We start from the raw sequence: 24,496 nt of genomic DNA, 5'->3' as shown, positions 1-24,496 counted from the left end.
CTTATAATAATTTAACAATCCTTCTTTGTAATATAAATCCATCACAAGTTACCTTTAATTATGTTATATCCTATTCATTCTCCGATGATTATGCACCATTATATCGCTCGTTAAGCGGAAAGCTTTGCAAATAAGATAATCGATAAGAAGAGGGCTTTAAAAGTATCAAGAGAAAGAAGACCATCGGTCCGTGAATCAAAGAATAATGACGGGCGACTTCCAACGGGTCACGTCGTGGTTAATATTCGAATCGATTCGCTGCCGAATGTAACGGATCGAAATGGGTGTAATTATCATTACCGCCGGCAGCGAATGAATTGTTAATCCGCTGATAATTCAATCGTGGTATTTGCCGGGTGAAACCCAACGAGAATTGACACTCGTTCTATCTAATGCTTCGATCCCTTTTGTGCATAGTATATGTGGCATCCCGTGAATGTGTGTGCGCGGGTCGGACAATAGCCTGATGAAAGATACTTCGAAGAAATGGTGATGCTCTATAATGAGCGGTCCCTCGTGCAGATCATTTTCTTAAGATAACGAGGAGAACGATATCGTGCATATAATGGCTCATCGTTTTTCGTTTCTATTTATACCTATACATCTATGTACGTATAGTTAATAATTAAATATCTAGTGCATACATGTATAATATAATTATATATATATATTTCGTACACATCTTTTGCATTAATAGGAACAATTCTTTATATAATTTACAAAGAAGATGCTAGGAGACGGGACGCCCCAAGGGCATCATTAACGTCGGTACAGTCTCGTTCGGTCCTGGCATCCTCCTTTATAATACTCCGAGCCTTTTCCAGGTGTCTCGTTTTCCCCTTCGTCTCGGCCTTTTCGGTTTCCGTCACTGGCCTTGCCACTTTCTTCTTCCTCGATATAATCATTTATTGTATTCTTCGTTCTCTAATTAATCTCTGCCTCGAAGGGGAACTACTCTATCCAATGCAGCGAAAGACACAGCGAGATACCTTTCGGCGACCCGGTTACTCTTCTCCCTCTTGCTCTCTCTGTTTTTCTATCTACGTATCGTACGACGTTCTGCTTTCTTCTATCCTTCTCCATCTTCCCACCTCAATAGCTCTTTTATTTCTGCATTTTCTTTTTGTTTTGTTTTGCGCGTAGTCACGGGGATTAAAAACGAGGCAATGTGAAAAAAAGGAAGGGAGAAAATAACGAGAAATACAAAAAAAAAGGAGAGAGCATAGAAGAAATAGAAAGAGAAGGGAGTATGGTAGGCTTTGAACGAGTGGTAAACGAGGCGACACGAATACGCGGAAAAGCGCGAAAAGACTGGTGAATGAACACCACGCATCAGCCAGGCCACGGTTTTGAAACTTTGTCTCGGGAAACCGTGTTGTTTATAGTTTTTAATAACCCAACTTTTCGCTCGTCACGTTGCCTTTGATCACGCGTAAGTACACCACTGCAGCGGTAATTACTTTATTTCGGACCAAGCTGATAAATTCCTTTGCGATGCGTTTCACGACGCACTGTGGCGACGCTTTTAATGTACGCAGTCACAACGATACTAATAGGGATAGAAGAAGACCGACGAATATCCTTTTCATTTTTCAGTGTATATATTCTAGACTCTACGTTCGATAACAACAACACGAATTGTTTTTCGTGCTCTGTAAAAGCTTTCGGACTTCACGAAAAATCTTTCTTACCAACATCGAGTTCGAAATTTGGTATCATCTCTTTTAATTTAAAAATGCGTTCGCCTTTTTATCGCATAACTGTACTACTTAATCGAAACATTTCATTTACATACAGATATTGTTTTGCCATGATATTTTCCAAAATATTTCACGAGCGTAAACTTATTATGCCTATTTCCTTTAGTGAAGTCACTTGACTTTCAGTAATTTGAAACACTTTACTAATGTGAATTTGTTGTTGTACCTGACTTGCTGAGTTTCAAATGAGGTAAAAGAGAAGTTCTTCCAACCATTCTTCGACTCAAAAAGAAACACAGTTACTGAGTGATGTAGTACTCTTTCCAGTATTGCAGAAATATATTGGTTGCTTGGACTAAATCAACTCTTTGTAAATTTTCTCTTTAGTCATGTTTCGTTTTTTTTTATGATTATAACGAGGATCATAATCAACGTTAACATTTCATAGATACGCAACCTTCTTCTTCTCATTATGTACCCGCTTGAAGTCGTATTACTTGAACTCAAATGGTTTGAATACAAATAACTTGATTAATCTGAACAATACTTTCAAGTTTAATATAGAAATTACATTTCTCATCCTCAATAATATCCTTTTATCTGCTCCTTCTTTTTCTTTTTTTTTTAGAAAATGTATTTCCAACCAAAAGAAGAGATCGTGCTCCACCATGGAAATTCACACGAAATATTGCGAGGAACATCGAAAACCAGGGGTGAAAACGTTGGTGGTACGAAAGGTGATCGTCGTAAAATGGAAGAAAAAATCGTACGTTTCTCCGCGGTTGAAATCCCTGGGAACGATAAACTCGTCCGCCCGTTGTTCGATCCAGTTTCACTGGCCAACAACTATGGTACCGGTGTACGTTCAAAATTCATGGCGCCGTGCCCGGTATACTGTACTTGCACTTGCTAGCTTGGCCGCTGTAATAGATATCCCTTAATACTAACGCACCCGCTTATATGCAATGTATATACAGGGTGACCTGGCCATTTCTCACGCATTTATTGGCCGGCAGGGCAACTTTTCCAATGAATCAATATCGACCGCTTCGTCTGTTGTCCTTCGTCGTTACGTTTCGTTGTTCGACAAGTTGGCCACAGTTTATGCAAGATTCATCCACCGTGAGCCAACGACCGGTAAAATGTAAAATTTTAGAAGTATCCGTTTCGCGAAATTTTCTATGTCCGTGGTCTTCGTTGTTAACATCCTGTGCTTCGCTCTCCTGTGCAAAATTCGTGTGAATTTGAATATTTGAAATTTGTACACGACAGCTGAAGAGAAACGAGAATTTGTGCTTTCTATGATTCGTTCGTTGATAAATTTTCAATAACGAATTCCATCCGTGAGAATTCATTTCATGAATTTTTGAGAATTTCGAATATCGAATCTCTCGACAGGTCAAAGACTTATCAAGATGTCTTCTGTTTGGACGTTAACCGCTTATATTTTTATAAACCATCAACCGATTTCCCGGTGAATACAATGGCTATTATTTCGTTGATTAAATCAATAGATATGAGGTCGTGTAAAAGTGGATCCGACTTTATTGCACGTACCGGATAGAATTTTGTCCGGCGGGCCAGCGTGTAACGGTCATATTTCTCCGAGCCAACGCGTACAAATTTTCATCATTTATTTAGCCCGCGGAAACTGTTTTCGAATTTTTATCGGCACCCTTGCTATTAACCTCCTTCTCTCCCCCATTTATCGATTCGTCGCCTGGTTACGCGGCGTATAATTGGATACTGGATGGAAAAATATGGGAAAAAGGACCGTGTTACGAGTTGCTGATTATGTAATGAAATCATTTTATGGGTTTACAACACTTTATGAAAAATTCTAAATTTTCATACTTTACATATTTCCATTTGCTATTTTAAACTCTCTTGCATATAATATTTTACAAATTTTAAAGTGCAAATTACTACCGGCTAAAAGACTTTACAACTATTTGTACCTGTTTTTTATTATTTTGTTGAAAAAAGAAGTTCGAGTTCAAAAAGCATAAAACCGAAAACCTATATCGCTATTTTAGCTCTGTAGCCGTGAAAGTCATCGAGAATCGCGTTCCGCACAATCTGTTAATTTCGGCGGGCTACGCTGTTTGTAAATTGCAAGTTATTGTAATAAACAGAAATATTTCCTTTCCCTCCACTTTTCCTGATTTTCTTTTACGTTACATGAAAAGTGCCCTAATACTCAGCTTATACGATATATAAATTTTATCTGCGGTTTTGTACAGAAACATATGAAAATCTGCCGCAGTCACAATATTAAGAAATTAATATACAGCTACGATAAGAGCCATAGTTAGAAAGCTTCGAATAACCAACTTACTACATAACGAAGCAACGGAAGAAAGAGCTCGAGAGCGGATACGTCGGTATATCGCGACACAGGATTCACCTTGACCCTCGAATGTAACGCGGCTGTAGTGTCCCTGATGCAATATAAGAGGGAACCGTATACAGGTGAACTCCATATGGATATACGAGAGTTATAGAGGTCGATTTCGTAGGCGATATTACAGAAGAGGCATGGGAGCGTTTGCTTCGCTACCGTCCTGTATACGTAAAGCCGTTAGTGGCAATATAGTATCTGTATACGGTGCCAGCCAACATAACGTTTCGAGGTGATATTATATATTGTTCGTAATCGAAGATCTCGTAAGACCTTTCGATCCGACCGGAGATATTGGAAGCGTTGCTAGTTATGAATTTCCTTCTTACCGAGCCAACTTTACGACGGAGTTCGCGCACTAAATTCTGTTTCTCGAGCGACGCGAACATCCGCGATGTAAGCGAACGAAATTTTACGACTGAATTGGGGTGAACGGAGCCAGTGGGACGTAGAAGGGAGTGGGTTAAGTTCGGATGGGTCGAATACAAAAGCGAGGATAGTCTCGATAAAGTTGAACCATCGAATTATTAGATTACCGGAAAGCCAAGGAAGAAGAATATGCGGGATCGAAGAAAATATTCGTAGCTGCTGCCTGGCTCGATACCATTCCTTGAAATATCTAACTGTCGAACCGGGTAATTGATTTGCGATTCAATCAATGAACAATTATCCTGCCTGCTCGGTGTGTTTTTGAATATTTATGGTGGATGAGATATTGGATATTTGATAATTAAACTTTCATAGGCGATAGCTCCATTTTTAGTAATATTGACAGGAACACCGGCTTGCTATTGTGTATGTAATTTTCTCTATAAATCACTGGACACTTGCTAACTTCAACCCCTTAAGCCGATAATTATTCATGGACAAACTAGTAACTCCGGAGATAATTAATTTGGGAATTCGATAAGTTTTGTGGCAATTGCTTTGAAATTATATAAAAAAAAAAATTAGTAATAGGTAAGCCAGATAATTCCATTTATTCCTGCTATAATAAGTCTGCGAAAATAAATATTGAAATTCGATAGCATTTAAGCGATAAAAGACATCAGCGTTTGGATTAACAAGAATTCATTTGTTGTATCGATTAAAAATTTTCATTTCTGACATTTGCATTATTTATCATTTGAACGTTTCAATTTGAATAATTTTGTAATCGATATTATTCAAAACTTACGGGAGCGAACGATATTTCTTTAAAAATAACATTCTGATAATTTCTACGCATTGTCCATGTGTATGTGTATGTATGAAACGAAATTATCTCTAAAAAGCATAACTTATTCTTGGAATCTCCGATAAAATACACCAGAAATAGTTCGCTCGTCGATTATCCAACTTCTTAATCGAGAAGAACGACTTAATTTCCCGAAGACGTTGCCCGCGAACAGGATCGAGCAAAGCCAGATGGTTTCGTGATGCTTGGGTAAAAAGGTTTTTCGCAAAACCAGGAGTTCCGCACTCGCTCATCAAATATGAAAAAGCGGAAAAGAATGGTGGATAAGACTGGTAGAAAAAGGGGTGAAAGGACAGGGTATAAAATATTTCCTCACTGGCGAGTGTATCGCGTTTTCGCTCGTATACGTCGGCTAGCACACAAGGCTAAAGTATTTTTGCTATGGATATGAACTTCGCGCGTCTCGGGAAATTTCAGATCCAGCACGATCCACGATTCCCACTGTCGCTGATAACGATGCGATTTTTATAAACGGACTCGCTTTCGTGAACACGGACTCGTTCCATTTCACGCTTCAAGGATGACACCGTTTGCATTTTATCGTTCCGCGTTGTTCTTCCCGGGGAGTTGAGTGTTTCATTGTGCCTTTGAATTAGAAATTTATTGTTCGTTTCTATTTAGAATCTGTAGATTAATTTTGAAAGCAGGAATTACAGCCATTCGTTGGTTTTCTATCTGTTAAGAATCGTTTATTAGATTATGCAAATTACTACAATTCATACGATACGATTTTCTAAACTTCAATCCATCTGAACAATGTTTAGAATGTTTATGACAATGATTCGAAAATAATTTATTAATAAAAAATTACAGAGTGTCTTTAATTCTCTCCGAATGTTTCTATATTTCTAGTAACTTTCACTCTTCCCGAATTTGAACAGATACAAAAGAATCGATCGAATATCTTATTTATTCGCAGCAGCCAATGATGAAATCTAAATATTCTCATGATAAATTTCCTGAAAATTTAATATAACCAATTTATATGAAATTTCTGCTTCGTTAACGCGCATGATAGGATAAAATTGAAATTATAGACCTGGCAAATTCAAACCTCAGAAAAAGATTTCATACGCGCCGAGCTGATAATCAAACGTTCAATATTGCGGATGAACGATTGGTAGCGGTGGTTAAAATCGAAAGCTCGAAAAATGCCTTACGTTCTTCGTAAATCGTCCATCACGGGGTCGAATCCATCGACAAGCCAGACGAGGCCAAGCAGCTCGTTCTTCTCTCCTACCTGAACCTTGTCGATTAAGGTAAAGACGATGGAGAAATCCCTTTCTATATCCCTGTTCGAGTACGCTACACCATCTCAGACTCCTCTACTCTTCACCGCCTATATATCCACCATTATCGAATTTATTTGAAATCGAAAGGAGCCACCGCGATCAGGCGCAACGATCCCTCGATAGGGGCTAAACTCGCTGGAAATTGAGTATCAATCCGTAAGTAAGGAGTCTGTGAGCAAGCAAGGATACCCCGTGGGAAATGTAAGCCTCCGCTACTTCTTCTTTCCCACCTTCGTTCGTTCGTTCGTTCGTTCTCGCGCAAGGCTATCCTGAGAGTCCGCTATCTCTACTTGCACCGATTTCGTCTACGCTTCTCCTATTCCATTTCTCTTTCCTTTTCTCGCCTTTACCCTGTTGCATCGTCGACATCTCTTCTACCACTACAGTCTCACGTATACGTCCCCTTGTTTCTCGAAGCGTGTTCTTTGCCGCCGGTGATGCTGTTCCCCGAACGATTCACCTTGACGCGGCGTGAGTAATGTGTGTCGCTTTTCCGTTCGCGAGTCGTAAATAAATCGGACATTCGTGATCGCCGTTATTGTGAGAAGAAAAATCATCCGTTCACGCTACCAAACGTGGATATTCTTTTTTAATAAGCCTGATGCTTCGAGAATCTGATGGATAGATATTGGCGTAAAGAGTGAGAAGAGTTCGATTAAACGCGGAAGCGAAATTCGAAATAATCAGAGAACGAATAGAGATTGCGAGAGAAAAGTTACATGTTTGAATATTAATAATTCTAGCACTATATTTAACGAGTATTTGATCGTGACTGTTTTCTCTGATTCGATAACGGAACTGTTTGATCAGAGAATGAGACATAATTAGAGATAGGTATTACATTTATAACCCTCTGCAGTCTGAGTTACATTCGACATCTTATCACGACTTATTTATCTTCGATATGTTAAATTCGAAAACTATATTTTGGTTAGATTAAACTTTTAGTAGAAGAAATAAAACGAAATACAGCGTCTACTTCAGTTCAATATCATTAGATTACAAAGAGTTAAAAATTGACAAATCTAGACACTTCAGGAATTCTATAGAATTCTTAATCCGGTCTAATCGTCACTTCGTAACATCCAGCGATACCCGGGCGTTTCACGAAAAATCGGCTTGACTCATCGGTGGATCGTGTAAATTCGGCGATGGAGAGCGTTAATTACGCGGTCTCTGTCGAACTATGGTTCGCAACGCTCGCACGCGGCCACTATAAATCCGTAGCGGTGGTCAGCCGAAAGGTTACACCGTCCTCCGCGATATTACTCAACGCCATTAAATATCGCGTTTCGCGCGGCAGGATTTTGGCAATAACGATAATGAAACAACGGGAACAAGCAGCGGCGGGCATGAGTGTTTTTTCTAACGATCGCGAGCTCGTTTCGACGAGCTTGTTATCAGGCTCGCAGCTCGTAACGAGCGCCTCTCATCCCCTGGCTTTCGGAGACCACCACCAAGGGGCTCGGTTAATTATAAACCGGGAATTAACCGGCCCACGTAAAGAAGTGGCAAGTGCAAACGACGATTTCCGCGATACCGGGCGCGATACAACGATTCCGGTAATTACGGCGAATTATATTAACCAGCTTGCTGCCCTTCCCCTTTTGTTTCGCGCCTCTGTTCGCGTGGCGTTAGGAGCGAATCTTATCTGTGTTGGTAACCGGTTGTATAGATTGCACCGGAGGCCTGTTGTACCAGCGGCGAAACTCGCCTGAAACTAATTTCCAACGACGTGACAGGAATTGATTTTATTAGGAGTGTGTGTTATACCACGTTACAGAGAAATGTTCAGACAAAGTTTTAGGATGTAGCAAGTCCATTTTGAGAGATATAGCTGGTTGAATATTGGCGAGGCAATTGGTGATTGGGCGCATGCAATAGAGTGCGTGGTAAGATCGATGGAAAAGACGAGGATAGCGTGGATGGTTTCTTTCATCAGCGGGAATCAGTAGATTGAGACGTAAGCGATCGGACACGGAATCAGTATGTTGGATTCGATCGTCGAGGAGCATTTGATTCGATTTTGTAACGTTAAGTGATCTGTAATGTTGAAAAGAATTTTATACGTGTTTAACATGTTGATTGCCGTGAAATATGAAAATTGGAGGAATACTCGTGTTCATTAGATTTGAATTCTTTTGATATTACATTAGCGATATAAACTACTAGATGTAGTATAAAACGCATAAACGACTTTATTTCTTTACTAACGACGTATTGTATTGAAACAGGCGGTATTTCTTTTTGAGAAAATACACAAAATTCGTCAGGTAATTAGCGTGTTAATGCGTTCAAAAGAAATCTGAAAAGAAAGGAAAAGAAATATATACGAAAGAAGAGGCGGAGAATAATTTTTCAATTCGTTTTCTCTAAACACACAAAGCGAAAGCCGCTGCAGAGCTTAAACTATCTGGAGCTTGATAAACGTCCGACATGACAGATGATTCGATTCGTCTTCTTATCAGCCATAACGGGCTCGAGTCAACAATATATCACCCCATTCAAAAACCATCCGACGATATTAAAATCTCGAGCCTCTCCATCACGTTGGCCCAACCCACCGGCGTCTGAACAAACCGTTCCAACTCTACTTGATGGTCTAATCGGAATCACTGGAGGCGATCGCAGTAGAATGGCACTCTATAAGTGCAACAAGCGACGCGAGGCAGAGCGTATTTGCATCGATTAGGAAACAAGGATAGCAGAAGAGAGAGGATGATCTCGCTGAAGCGTGGCGAATCGCGCTTCATTACCAAATAAAAGCCGCTTACCCACGGATTTCCACCGATGATGGTTGCAAGCCGTTTTGCATATCCAAAGGTGTCAGTGTTCTATTCGTGTTTCCCAACACGAATTCGTTCCGTTTCCTCGTTTCAGCTCGGCGAATATCAAAGTCAGGGATCGTGGCAGTATCTCGCGACGAAATAACGTGAATAGACGCACGTTGCGCTTGAAATGCAACAGCGTGTCAGGTGAATTCGGCCGAGCAAAAATGACCAGAGAGGTGCTTCATAAAGAAATTCAACGCGCGATTCCGGAAATAATTTCGACGTGGGAAAAAAGCAAGATCCGTCGGGGAAAAAAACGCCGGGAATATTAATTCTTCTTTGTGTAGACCGGTCGAGCGGGAATTTGAATTTTTGAAAGGACAGCTTATTACCAAGGTATGCTTTATCAATGATGAGTAGAGGAATGAATGAAGGTACTTCTGTGTAAACATGGTGACCTTTTTCCTGAGTTATATTGGAAAGTATATATCGGAGAATCGAGCTCGTGGAAGTCTTCTTGCTTCGACCTATTTACCATTTAAACGATATATGTAATTGTAGGACAAAGATTTCAAATTTTCAATCCTTCTTTCCTGGTTTATTTGATAGCCACAAAAACACTTGCCCATAATTTTTCTATATGTTACACGAGAAGTAAGGAAAGGTTTAGAAATGAAAAAAAAATGTATTTGCAGTTCTGAGATTAATTTTTAACGTTGTTACAATTCTAAAACTGTAAACATACGACTGCAGTAATTGGAAGGAGTCGGTTAGACGAACGAATTAACTCAGGACTATTATTTCCGATTTTTAAATAATAACGAACGTGATTAAAAATACAAAAATGAATATCAAGAATTTATGGATCTAAATCCAAAAATTATTATTGTAAGTAACTACACTACAATTTTAATCTATTAAGAGATTTTATGAGTTAATTCGAAAACAAATTCATAGAACATGTTTAATATCACAAACTTACGGAACTGAATCCCATGACCTTAAGCAGCCACACGGTGAGCGCCAGGTTCAGGATCACGATGACCATCAAAGTGAGCACCAGAGAGTACAAACACCTTTTCCTCCATCCATAAACACCTAACCTGAATCCACCTTTACATGACGCGGTGCCGGAAGTGCGGTCCTCGAGAATCGGAGGTGTCGTCCTTGATGATGGCCCTGCCGACTGTCGCACGTTTCGACCTCCGGTCGACGTGCATGGCTCGTCCGACCAGCCTGACTGCCCTCGAGACATTCTGAAATCACAAACGAGTCAACTGAAACATCTGTCCTCTCTCGTCGTACGAGTTCTCATGCGATAAACACGCTGAACACGTGTCATCGTGAACATTAATGTTCTCTTTGTCTACCTTTAGGAAACTAACGAAGTTTAAATCATCCTTCGTCCTTTTAGTTAATCGTCCTTAAATAAGTAAGATCGCAATGAAACACGGTTTACTATACGAATTGTATTTATTATATGCGAGTAGGAAATTTAATTTATACATTTTTTATAAGTTGTTGTGAACTATAAACTCAACTGTCCCTTAACTAGGAACTTCTACGAGAAGTTACTAAAGCTGCATTAAATTTAACAGAAGAAGTAGTTAAAGAAAAAAGTTAATAAAGAATTAAAAGTTGATGAAGATACCTTAACTTCAGTTAGTTTTATCCTTTACAAATGTGAATGTGATATGATTTATGTTTAGTAAAAATTAAACGATACGTAAGAAAATATGGGATTGCTAAATAAAAAAATTATTATGTTTAAGGAATTGCTAATTGAAAGTTTATAGAATCATGTTGATACATGTAGAGTGTGTGTTGAAGTCACCAAAGGTAATCGTCAGTAGAGCAAGACGTCAATGGTCAGACGGGAGCGCCTTTTATTATATTAGAAGTGTTTGATGATTTTTCTCTTATATTCGTGGCTGCTATGGAAGACTTAGTGATCCCAAATTTTACGACTTATTAAACAAATATTTGTGTAGTAACTCTAACGTCACAAAACTAAAGACAGTTCTTCCGAGTCGAGCAATGCTTAAATTAAATTTTCCCCTTCTTATCTTTAAATTTCAGAAAACTTCGTACGTATTTCAAGCAACAGATGGCAAGAAACTCCTAAACGATAACGCATAAAAAAGTTGCAGTTGCATAGAAAAAACAGAGAAAAAGGACGAATGAAGCCTTAGAGCATAATTGCTGCGATTAATAAGGCTGTAATTACCAGGCCATTTTTTCCCGATGATTTATCAACGATTTATGTCTCGTCCTCGCACACCGGGTGCAGAAAATTGGTCGTGGATGGGGAGAGGAACAGAACCGTGAGAAGACTGATCTCCGGTTCTTACTTCTTGAAACACGAGGCTTCCTTCATACGTGCCCTGCGTCCAAACATCCCACCCATTTCCACACAGTCCATTTTGCACCGAACCAGCACTGAAAACACGCTATCCCTTTTTCTTTTTTTCCCTGAACGCGATACGATGTTGCTAACAGGCAACGGGATCAGATTTTTGTCCACGAGTAAGAAAGATCAATCATACGAAGCATCAGTGAAGAAGCCGCTGAATCCGAAATTAGCGTGGCAAATAGGGGGCCGTAAAACAGCGTACAAAATGGTGTGGTGGAGAACCAGAGGATTATCAAATGGCAGATAATTAACGGCGGTAGAGGCGTGCGCGCGTGAAAAATGGACGAGCCGGGAAAAAGAGCGGGAGGGCGATTAAAAGGGAACACCGAAAGAGAAGAGGAAAAAGGAGAATCGATAAGCGAGACCATGTTCCGGGGAAGGAGAATGTAAGAGGAAAGGAACGAGGGAACTTATGTAAATCTGACTGCGAAATAGCGGACGTAACTCTGTGCCTTAATCTCTTGCCTCTCGGTCGCCGCTGACTCGAACGCTTTTACTTGACTTTTACTTACGCTTTCTTACCTTTTACTTTCTTTTTCTTGTCAGTCTTTCAAAATGTGGTTTCGGAATATTTTTTTTTTATTCTAGTTTTTATTTTAGCCATTTGTTTAAATAAAATATTAATCACGCGTAGTTTCTTTAAAACGTCATATATTTAATCAAAGCGATTTCCGCGCGATTCAGTGTACTTTCCCAGCAACTAACTGGTTTCATCAGCCCACATTTACAAGCACTATCAGTCCTAGAATTGAAAAACTCCGGAGAATCGAGCTGTTTCTATTTAAATTGCAAATTTTATTATTGAAATTCAGTTCCAAATTTGAAGTTTACTTATTATTACAATCTATTTCAAAGTAATTGATAACTTAAAAAATTGTTCAGATAGAATAAAGCGTTTATGTTTTCCAGAATTGTTATGGCAATTTTTCTTTCAAATTTATAAAATATCATTATGAATCCTCTTAACACAATATATAATACGTGATTTATAATAATCTTTTTATTCCTTAATATATTAATGGTTAACGATGTCACAAAATTTAACGAGTAAAACAAATTTAACGTCAAATTAGAACTTCGAAAAAAAAAACACATTTTATATACGCCGACCTAATTGTTCTCATGTACTGTTTGTTCCTTTTTTTTTTGCGTGCCGCATATACTCTGTGAACAATTATAAGGGAAGTGAAAACATCGAGAGACAAATGGGACAACTGGCGGAAAAGAAGGAAGACAAATAGATGGAAACACTAGCATAAAGCGAAAGAGAAGTGGCATAAGGGATAGAAGAAGAAAAGGAGAAAGCAAGAGTGGGGCATGAGCTAAAATATTCAATGCTACCCTTTTGCCTTCTTGTGGATAATTATACCTCTCGTGGATATAAAGAGCTTGGTCGCTCGAAATTAAAAGCTCCGAAGATAAGCTCCTGCGGGGAACAGAGCCGCCAGCTTGCTTTTCAGGACTAGGAAAGTGTACGATTTTCAGCAAGGGAACAGCCAGAAACGGGGATGGTGAGAGGAAGAGGGAGAAAGACAAGAGAAGAGAAAGAAGGATTAACGATTATAAGGACGCTGCCACAGCTGCACGCCTCATCGAAGATTGTATTTAACGAAGGTCTTTAATCTGGCGAGCTTTTTCGGATTCCGGACTCGATTTTCGATATTAATTTCTGTCGCCCTGCTCGTTCCCAGGCACCATAAATAAAACGCGGACACGCGGAAGTAAACGGCTGCGAGGTTTGACATTCTTGATTTTGTAGAATATTCAGAGACCTGTGAACCATCATTGCGAATATTCAGACATTTTCGGATCGATTATTCTCTGATAAAATTCGTTCTATTTATAATTAGATTTTTTCGAAAGATGACATATTAGACGTCCTAAATGTGAAATATGAACGAAATATATAAATATGGCATTATATTGTATTAAACTCCACTTGGAACTTACAATTGGTATCATTGAACTATAAACATGATTTTTTAATCCAAGTCTACCATTTATATTAACAATAACAGATGAATTCTCCGTTAAAACAAACGAAGAATAAAATCATTTTTTAAAATGTGACCTTCTCTTCGTTACCAACACGCGTATTAAATAATTCTAACCTCTATTAACCTTAACTTCCAGTACCTTATTTCAAAGTGCTTCGCTCTATAATTCTGTTCTGGTTTTACTTTAAAAATCACAGAAGCGTAATGGCTGCAGCTCGTTTCGAAGCGACGATTTTTTGCCCCGTAGAAACGTACGAACATTTGAAGTCGATTCGAACAGGAAGGGGTAGTTTTATACGCATTCGAAAGTCGTTACCGTGGCGCAAGAGGAGTAAACCGGGGGAAACGGTGAGATTCAGGTTCAAGGGGCAATTACAAAGCGGAAATATACGTCGGATCATAAATACCGTCGGACGTATGTTAAACGGGCGTTGGAACTTTTGACGTAACGCGAAGTTAGCGCGGCCACCGCCATAATTTCACGGTTTCAAGCCCAAAGAGCATTACAAGTTGCGAAATTATCACTGTACTAACGTACGACCGTGTTACACGTTTTTTCTTCCCGTCTCGACATCCGCGTGTACGTATTCTCCGTTTTCGCCCCCTTCGTCCAGCTTTGGCCGCATAACTTCCGTGATAAATAGCGCTTTGTTTAAAACGAATTAAACGAGTGGCCGGTTGCTTACGCGTCGCGGAGCCGCTCGGCTAGAATTGTGGCTTTCGAATGCAGGACACGCGAACCTGCGCGCGATGAATTCCAAACCGTCGACGAAGATGAAAATCTTGGAGGAAAAAGGGACGGGATTCCCGGGATGGTTGATGAATTATGATATCACGCGAGATATCAATGAGATGGTCTCGTACGGAACATGTTTTTAGAACGTTACAGTTAATTGTATGTGATTTTAACGCGCTTCAGACTGCGGTATTACCACGAAATGATCTTTACTGCCTGTGGTTTTATACTTGTAATAATAACTGAACAATTCCAAATTCAAACTTCTTAGTTCGTATTTTTACATTCGCATTTTACACGAACTTCTTAATTCAACCTCAAATTTAGGTCTTTCAATTAAAACTGAAATTCGAATTTTTAGATTCGAATTCAACGTCGAATTGAGAGTTTCAGATTGCAATTTATACAACGAGAGAAGAGCCGCAAGGTTCAGAGGAATCGATAATGTATAATGTATATAATACATATCTTGTGTGATTCGTTCTAAAAACAGAATTCCGAGAACGTTGACAAACGTAGTTGTACGTATCTTGAGAATATGGCAGATACTTTGATTTCTTAGTTTAATAATATTTGTTTCGAGTGTAATGTTTTATAAAGAAAAGTTCTGTGCGTGACAAGTCCGAAACTTTTAGTCTTCATACGGTTAATTAAATTCGAAACGGTGACAAGTAAACGTGATGGAAAGGATATTAAGCAAACCACAGCGACTGGAAGTTAATTTCCCTGCTAGGATGGGTAATAACGATATTAACCATCCGTCATGCAGGACAACGTGATTAATTCACGAAGGAAAAATATATCTGTATTTATGCGAAATGCGGATCAAACGAAGGACCGTATCGACTATCTCATTTCCTCGCCGGATATCGTCTTGGTGAGATTATTTTGTGTACAATGTCCATTGTAATTTCTCGATTTCTTCTGACAGGATTCTAAGGTTCGTTAAATGTTCTCCTCTGAAAACTAACTCCACTCTTTGTCTATTTTTCGTTTCTGTTCGATAACTATAAAGAAGAACGAACGATCGATCACCATTCACTTTGCTTTTGATGGACAGGACCGCAACGAGGTATAGTATTGTTCAAAGGTATCCAATATCCACTTACTTGTTTTTAAAAAGGTGTATTTTAGTCGCAAAATTATGTATGAATTGAACTGCGATGATTTTAATCTTTAGAATCATCATAGACTCGTTATAAGAAAATTGCACAAGGTTAACACTAGAAATACCGATCTATAATAACATCTAAATATGTTACGTAATTAGACTTAAAGCAATATGATGAAGATGAATAATGACGATAATGAAGATGAATGAAGATGAATATATGTAATCATATTTCTGTCTGAATAAAAGCACTTATATGTTTTTAGTAATTGCAAAAACAAGAAATCTGCTACGTCATTTTTGCTAGTTTAGAACCAGAATTGACGTTTGTAATTGTCAATCTTCGCAGAACTATTCTATAACTTGACAAGCTCTATATTTTCCGATCGTTTAATTTGCCAATTATAAACCAAATAACAAAAGATCAGTTCAGACATTACAAAAATTAATTAATAAATTGAGGAATATATTATCACTATATCTTTCGATAAGTTATTCAAATTTTTAATCTAGCGATTCCATGAAGAGATAGTGAATGTTACTTCCAATTATTAATTTCTCATTCAATTATGTTCTTTGGACGAACTCAAATGATATTACTATGATAATGTATTCATTTTGTATTCAGGAATTATTCGCAAGGATATTCGAGGCTTCTTTTCACATGTTTCGTGACAACGAACGTCCAACCAATAGTTTCTAGAGACTCGGTAGATACCCGAGATTCTCTTGGAGCGCGATCGTTGCTCCTATTCGAGCCACGCCAGGCGTCTAAAGGAATTCTGTCGATCGTAATCGGCCAAGCTGCCTCCATTGTGCTATCCCAGTTTCGACGAGTTTCCCCCAAGATTGACCTTTCGGATGGAGTCAAGTAGCCTTTCGAATTTTTGACGAGTAGCAATTATTCTCCTCCGGCCGCGTTTCAACAAACTTCTAGCCCACGTTCTATCCACATGTTAATCGCGAAACTTGCGAGCCAATTTTATAAAGGTTTCGAGAAGCAAGGCAATCATATACTAACGCTTAATTACGAAGAAAGTTAGAGCAACAAAAGTATAATAATATTCTTGAACTATTTTCCGATTACAGATATTAAATAGAAACAAAAACTTTCGAGTAGAAATGTAACAATTGAAGGATTTGCAGCAGCAAGGAGGCGGTCTTAAAATTGAAATTATATTCATTGAAAGAGGAAGAAAAGCCTAAGTTCCGCAAACAAAGGTGCAAGAATTTATTACTACGAGTATTAATTGACTTACTATCGATTGAATTTATAGCGGGTTTCAAGAAGTAATTTCATTTTGAGTTGACGTTTATCGATTTACCGGAATTACTGGAAAGTAATCAAAAGTAAGTAGAAAGTGGTGCTTCCTAACAGCTTCAAAATCTTTCAGCTTCCATTTTTTGTATTACAATTCTTCTTACAAAGGATCGCCGTCAAATTTTCCACTAATCGATGTTCAAAATTCCATATCAAGAATCTTTCATAATTGCAAAATACTTTGTACCTCTCCTGTCAAAATTCCCTGAATCAAGAAAGCGTGCGCACTAAAAGGCATGTTCGCCTGCTGGTTCAAGAGCATACAGGTTAATTGTTTTCTTGTTGACGTTATTGCCGGAAAGCCAACGACTTATCGGGTGGTTAGTCGAAAACCACAGTTCTGTGGTTGTTCAGCGGGAATGGGCGCAAAGGGGTCGATTCAAGCAGCGTTCGGAACAGAAAGGGGTGTGACGTCGACGGAGGTAGTCCGACTTGGTGCTGTCGGCGCCGCTGGTGGTATCTAGGTGGTCTAGCCCTTCTCGCGCTATTGCCGCAAGCCAAACATAGTTTCAAGCGAATTGCCGTTAATGAAGACTCATTCGTCGTAACATCTAAGAGGCTACGCTATACGCAGACTTCGCTTCGAGACCTTCCTTTTCTTACGTTTCCTCCTTACCCAGTTCCCTCTTCCTCCGTCCATCCTTGCACTTGCTTTTTCTCCAGCTATTCTTACTCTCGGTAGGACAGCGCGGAAATTGCTCGGCAATTTCCATGAAAAATGCCAGAGGTTTACAGTACGACCGCAACGAACCGCGGCTGTCCTCGTCTAGTTTGCCGCGGAAATTACGCTACCTTCCTTCCTTCCTTCTCTCTTTCTGCCCTTCGCTTTGTCTGTCCCTCTTTTCCACTATTCTGTTGTCAGGTCGTTTCAATTTTACCGCGCCGGCCAGTTTATTGAAATAAAATTGCTCGCTAGATGATATTCGACTATATTTCCTGGTCTGCTTCGTCCGGAAATGGATTACCGTTGCCGGGTAATTACGAAAATCTTGTATGATTCCTAGGATTCGCTATTTTACGTGTACCCGCGAGCGGGATTTTCCTATCCATTGCCGAAACGAGAGCTCTGGAATACGTTACTTCGGAAATATAAATAGAGGGAAAATGTGGTATGGTTGCGGAGCCGATGTTTTTGATATCATAACTTAATGAAGGGAACAATGTTGGACGTTTCTAGTGGACGATTCAGTCCTTTATGGCGAGTCAGAAGCAGTTGAAAGAAGTTGTACGTTTAGTCAAGGCTATCACCTGCGAGCGAAGAACAATTTTCATAATGTACGAGAGTTTTGAAACTTATGATACCCCGCAAAAGAAATGTACTTGTATATAGAAAATATATATCGTGTATGGGAAGCCTTTACAAGAAAGTTGCCGTGAAAGAATCGTCATGAAAATGTGGATGAATCAATTATGTCATAATTAATCAAAATCGTAGCTACTACAAAGTTATGAAGTATCGAAACTGCAAAGAATTAAATATATTTTTACTACATAAAAGGTCGACAGTGCGCAAACCGTTTGCCGCAATCACCAGTGGCACAGTTATTGGCCTCTACAATTCAGCCATGAGCTAAAACCCAGAAATCACAACATCCTCTTACTCTGCTATAATTCCCGTAGCGTTTAAAACTCTCCCAAAAAGCAGGAAAAAGGTGAAAGGAAAAACAGCAAAAAAGCTTGCCTCCAAAATCCAGTAGAACATTTCAGAGGTAACTATAGATAGCCGGGGGAAGCGCGAAAAATTCCATTCGGGTTTCGTCGAGTGGCGACGATCGGCGTGACGTATTGGTCAGTGGCGCAACGAGAATCCGCGTGAAATACGTGGCCGCGTGGTCCGGCCGTATTCACCGGAATCATCGTCGTCCACGAACGATTTCCTAAAACGCGAATCACCGAGTGATTTACCGGCAGCGAGGCTGAGCGTAGTTCGCAAATATCCATTAAAAGACAGATCGAAAACGTCCGCGAAAATAAACACTTCATCGGATCGAGATCTGACGTCGTGTAGGATTCCGCGTGAACACGCGTTGACCAAGCCTGATGCGGGCCCCCGCGTTTCACAACGTGGTTATGTTTAACGGGCAGATAAGCATTTACAGGGCAATCATTCGGGTCTATCATCGATTTATCGGTGAAACGGCCGACGAAGTAAATTAAAAGGGCAGGTGCGCCGATTATTAACGCCCGCATACACGCCAACCGAACCGACACCGGTCTCTCCTCTCCTCCCTCTCTCTTGGTACGTTTTCGATCACGGCATGGCTGCTGCCGGCGCGTACCTCGCGTTCTCATCATTAATATCAATCATCGTCATCGACATTCCGCCGCTTTTCCCGCCCGATAGTACGCCATGATGATCGATCGGCAGCCTCCGATACTGTTGTCGAAGACAAGCTGGAAATAAACGTCGATTTCACGGTTCGAAATCTGTAGTCGCCCTACGTTTACCAACGCGTACACGACATGCAAATGTTTCGAACGACTACGAATATTGTATCTGTAATAATCTGTATACACATATATACTTTATAACTATTGCCGTGTAAAGTTAATGGTTTTAATAATGTCTTTTGTACACGCAGAGAGAAAGGTAATGAAAATTATAATATCGTGGAGGCAATCATCGGCGCATTGCTGCCCGAATGAAATCAGAGCAGAAGCGATACAGAGTAAAATTGTTTGTAGTCCCTCTGTTTGATCTGTCGACGTTAATAACGCTGCTCGATTGCGCTTCGATGTGCACCGCCACTCTGATTGCTATACTACACGAATCTCTCGGACCCGCACCATTTTCTCTATCATTCATATGCATTTTTTCCTTTCTTCTTTTTCTTCTTTCGGTAGAATTCGATTGGGTTATGGAAACAAATTGTTCTTTAGAATGATTTAACTGTAACGTTCGTGCACATTTTATTTTCCCTGTTCTAATTTACCGAGCACGGTTTGATAGAATCGATCATCTATATTTTTTATTCCGCAACGATATTGTAAGTGATGCGTGTATTTTCAATAAAGAACTTTGGATAAAGAAAGGAAAAATAAACAGAAAAATATCGTTGATGAATAACTTTGTTTCCAATTAGATCATATTGATTTTGTTGCCTGTATCGATACATTCTAGTTTTACCGAGCACCGTGCCATGGTATCTGTGTTTTTGATTCTTTCATATGCTTTAAATGGGTGAATATACCTCTGGCCGCGGAAGATCTTGGAAAGAACGCAGAAAAAGAACAGAGCATATAGAGAATAGAGAAAAAGAATACGAAAGAAATCGTCGGTCGAAAGTTTTTTATAAACGTTCTGAAAGCATTCTCTCTCCAAAGAGGAACGATGTGAATCGCAATGTACCAAACACGAGCAAGATTTTCCCGGTGAAATCTGTTCGCCTAACAAAAACGCGATTTGACGTTCAACGAGAAGGGTCGCGAGCTACAAAGAGACGTGAGAACTTCGACATCTGGTATCGCGAAATTTATGATTTTGACCACTGAGAACGTCGCGTCGGTCATATAGACGGCTAAATGTCTATACCTGTTACACGTATCTCTCGGTAAACTGCCAACACGCCGCTTATTTTTCTCTCCCTTGTATCCGACCCACGGCCGATGCTAAATTTGAAAACTTGCCTATCCTTTGATCTGGACGCGCCATAACTTCCGGCCACGCTTTTGTTTGCGTTTGCGGACAAGTCTTTGAGCAACGGAAGGAAAAAGGTCGGTTCACGGTTGTTACCTTCCACCAAGTTAAAATAATTTAAAAGCCTCCCCATCTGTAAGCGAAAATTGCTCGTTAAACTTAAAAAAAAAAGAAAAAAACGATTTTATGGTTATAAATTATGTTTTATCAAAGATGGGTAGTCCTCTTATAGGTTTTTTTTTTTAGTATATATAGGAAGACAAAAGCATTCTATCGCTACTTTTTGAGACGTTTAATGGAAAAGTGGCAAAAGTGTACTTTTTTTCCAAAAACCAGATAAGTGTTTAAAAAATTTCATTATGGACTTTATGCTTTTACTCTTTACAATCTTATGTACAACATGATTTGACATTCTATTTCATTTGATTCTCCTCAGTAACACGCAAAATACGTGCTTTTGTGCTACGAATGCATCGAATAGAAATATTCCAACACTGATACGTTACTGGCTACAAAAACTTCATCTGAATTATGAACAGGTTCCGAAAATAAATAATCAAGTATGAACTAGTTTGGGTGAAATATTAAACGTTGCCTCAAACTGAACATACAGATATTTCTATTAGAATATTCTTTTATCCTCAGCGTTCCCTCAAATTAAACGTTATTTCACTTGTATCATTTTTCCTCTGTATACTACTCATGAGTACTTGTACTGTGAAAAGCTACTCCTCCAAAATTATCGGACTTCATACATTTCAATGTTCTACACATACCATTTTTACCTATCGGTAGTATAATGCCATGGATATTTAATGTATAATAAAAACCAGATTTATTTTACGCGATGTATATTTCTACCTCGCTTTACAATACATCGCTTTAGTTGGTAAATTCGTTCGATCGTACGAACATTCAAAAATCGCTCTTCGATTACTGGGTTTAATGAATCCGGGTAAATTATATCGATTAGCTGAACAAAACGAAATAATTATCAATAAATGTAACGAAATCCGATAGCCGGCCAGATTTATTAGGAAACGTTCGTTCCACACGGACGAAAATTTAAGGGAGATTGTTATCTTTATTCTGTTACATATATCACCAAGGGTGCGGAGATAGTAAAGTAATTGATATGAAGCTGGACGAAAGGATGGTAGAGGTCGGTTAGGAAGAGGGGGTTATACCGATGGAAGTAAAAAGGCTCCAGGAAAAGGAAGAAGGGATGAGAGAAGAAGGAAAATCCATCGACTCACGTGGTAGGTTTCTACGAATCCAAGGAAATCGGTTTAGAGACCGGAAGGGAGCTGCTTTGATCGCGTTACCGGCTCGATCTCGCGGATTAGGGACGATCCTTTTCCTCTTTCTCTTTCCCCTTTGCCGTTTTCTCTCGTACACTCCGCTCCCTATTTTGTTCTTATCCTCTGGCCACCTTTTCTCACCAAATTCGATATTTCGACTGTGACCGTAACTTGCCCTAAGGAAGCCCCGTTTCCACTTAGCTTCATCTGACGAATAAATGGGAAATAAAAATAAATTCTCGCACCCTGTTCTATTTATTCGCCCGCGTTACGTATGTTATATCGGGTAGCTCGTGGGATTAATTAATTGACAAAGTGTACGTTTTATACGTATTTAACGGTCATTTAGCGTACGAACGTTATTTCGCTGTGCTTTTGCGCTGGTACGTTTTTTTAATCCTGTGATGTTTCAATTATTTTTGCTTGATAAAAATAAGACTTCATATAACTTTCTGATGGACGTTATTCATTTTCTTTATATTACCTACTACGCTAAAAGGTTTAGAGTAAAAGTCACGAAAACGTCAATTAAAAAGCGTGACCAAAGTAATTTACATAACTGCTACTTTACAAAAGCTTATTTTGCGAGTCAGACATTTTTCAAAAAATTTCCATTTATCTGAGAACAAATAGTCTTTATGACGATATTATAAACGTTCCAATTTTGTCAAACTTTATACAAATCCTTAGGATTTCCTTTCATGACTACAACATTAACACAGAATTCAACAACGTAAATTGACTAACAAAAAAAAAAAAAGAAAAAAAACAGAAAAGATAACTGCGAATAAAATATTACGTCCACGGTATGGTTCTTAAATATGCTGAGCTCGTTCCTATACAAACAACATCAACTCGAATACGTTTCTCGAGTAGCAATTTTTCTTTCTCATGCGATTCTCGTCGGTACTTCTCGCGTATTAAGCTACTACTCGTACAATATCAAATGCTCTTCCAGCTATTGTAATTTATGCATCATCTCCGGCCTGAAAACGCTTCACCGGGACGAACGACGAAGGATAATTTCAATCTTCGTCTCTGCTTAGATGTAGCATGAATAATAAAGTTCGGAAAGCGCTACGAAAGTGAAACGCTTCCCTTTGTCCCTGTCAGGCAAAGTAATAATTTTTGAGTCACGAAGACAGACTCGCCCGTAACCGGGAACCTCTTCGTGAAATACCACTGCTTGTTTCTCGTTTCAGACATTCGACAAATGACACACGACGTCTCCGCGACACGCCTGGGATATCCGTTGACTTTTGCCTTCGGTGTCGTTAACATTTCCTGGTGGCCAGGCGGAGATCTAACATTTCCCCTTTCGAGACCCGCAGAACATCGTGTTTCCTTCAGGATGCTCACTTTAAATCGAATGCGAGCCGTAGATACTTTATTTCCTGTAAAGTTCAATTTGTATGGATGACGTTTCGTTTGGATTTCATACAGCGAATTAAATGATTAAATACGAATTTTTTTAAATTAATTTATATTATTGAATTTTTCTTCTTAGCATTGCGATTATAAAGGATAATAACTGCATATTTTTTTAATTATAATATATATTTTTAATATTTTTTTTGTCCATCCAAACATTATGAGTTTATGAAGAATGAAGGAATTTAATTACTTATTATAATAAACTTCTCGTTAAAATTACGGACACTCTATTTATGTTTCTGGTTTGTATACTGATTTTATATAGAGTAGCTATTATTCCAGCATATTTGTTGCACGTTAACGAAGCGTTAACAATTTACGTTCTACAATAATTCACTTAACTTCGTTGTGTTCCTCTGCTTGGTCTTTAATGGATTAATGCTAAAACTCAACAAGATCAGAACGACGAAAATGATCAATTTAGAATTTTTTAGTTTCGATGCAGGTGCATCATTATACAACGAATAATTTCTTAACAAAAGAGGTGTAAAAGGATGAAACAACGCGCAAGAATGAAACACGATTTATCGTAAATATCAAGATCATCATTTATAAACAGAAGTATCAAAGGAGAATTTATACGTGTACAGGGACGCCAATATCTGTACTTTAGCACATCACTCTTTAAGTTGTCCTGTAATGTATAGGGGGAAATCGTAGGAAGATATCATTGTGCCGTACCAGCGCATGGCAAGCGTTGTAAACCATAAGTGCGATAGTTAGTTAAAGCTAGTTTGCGAGTAAGTTACCTGCCACTGTGACGTGCCCTTAAAATTTCAATTAACGTGCAAATGACTTCGAGTATGAAAATGCATTTGCTAACGAGCATTTCGTCGTTCCTTATGCTCATTTCCAAAAGAACCTGTACGCTTGTATTAAAATTTTTTACTATTTCATATCAATCAATGTAAAGCGATTTCAATGGAAATAAAACATTTTTTTTATACATGCTCCGTATTCGGTCACCACTACGTATTTTAACATAGGGTCTTATCATATATCTAGGATTGTCCCGGACAGGCCTGCATATGTAATTCGGTCGAAGATGCGTGATCGAAAAAAATCCGGATTTTTTAAATAAACGATCATAAAAGTCAAAGAATAGACTCAATTATTAATTTATACTAGTCGGAACAAACCCTTAG

At 38.9% G+C, this 24,496-nt stretch overlaps 1 protein-coding gene across 12 annotated transcripts in view; it reads right to left on the bottom strand.

Annotated features, from left to right (window-relative positions):
• Positions 1-24,496, bottom strand: part of LOC122573552 (zeta-sarcoglycan) — a 218,391-nt gene that overhangs the window by 14,988 nt on the left and 178,907 nt on the right. For 11 of the 12 annotated variants that reach the window (XM_043740155.1, XM_043740055.1, XM_043740065.1 and 8 more), the window contains one exon: positions 10,384-10,657. In XM_043740155.1, coding sequence (XP_043596090.1) covers positions 10,384-10,657 — 274 coding nt within the window. Of the gene's footprint in view, positions 1-10,383; positions 10,658-11,628; positions 11,838-24,496 lie in introns of those variants that run through there. The other variant, XM_043740149.1, reaches the window with a different exon arrangement.

Source organism: Bombus pyrosoma, linkage group LG2 (genome assembly GCF_014825855.1).
Source record: "Bombus pyrosoma isolate SC7728 linkage group LG2, ASM1482585v1, whole genome shotgun sequence".
NCBI lineage: Eukaryota > Metazoa > Arthropoda > Insecta > Hymenoptera > Apidae > Bombus > Bombus pyrosoma.
The sequence above is the reverse complement of the archived record's forward strand: the minus strand, read 5'-3'. Positions and strand labels throughout refer to the sequence as shown.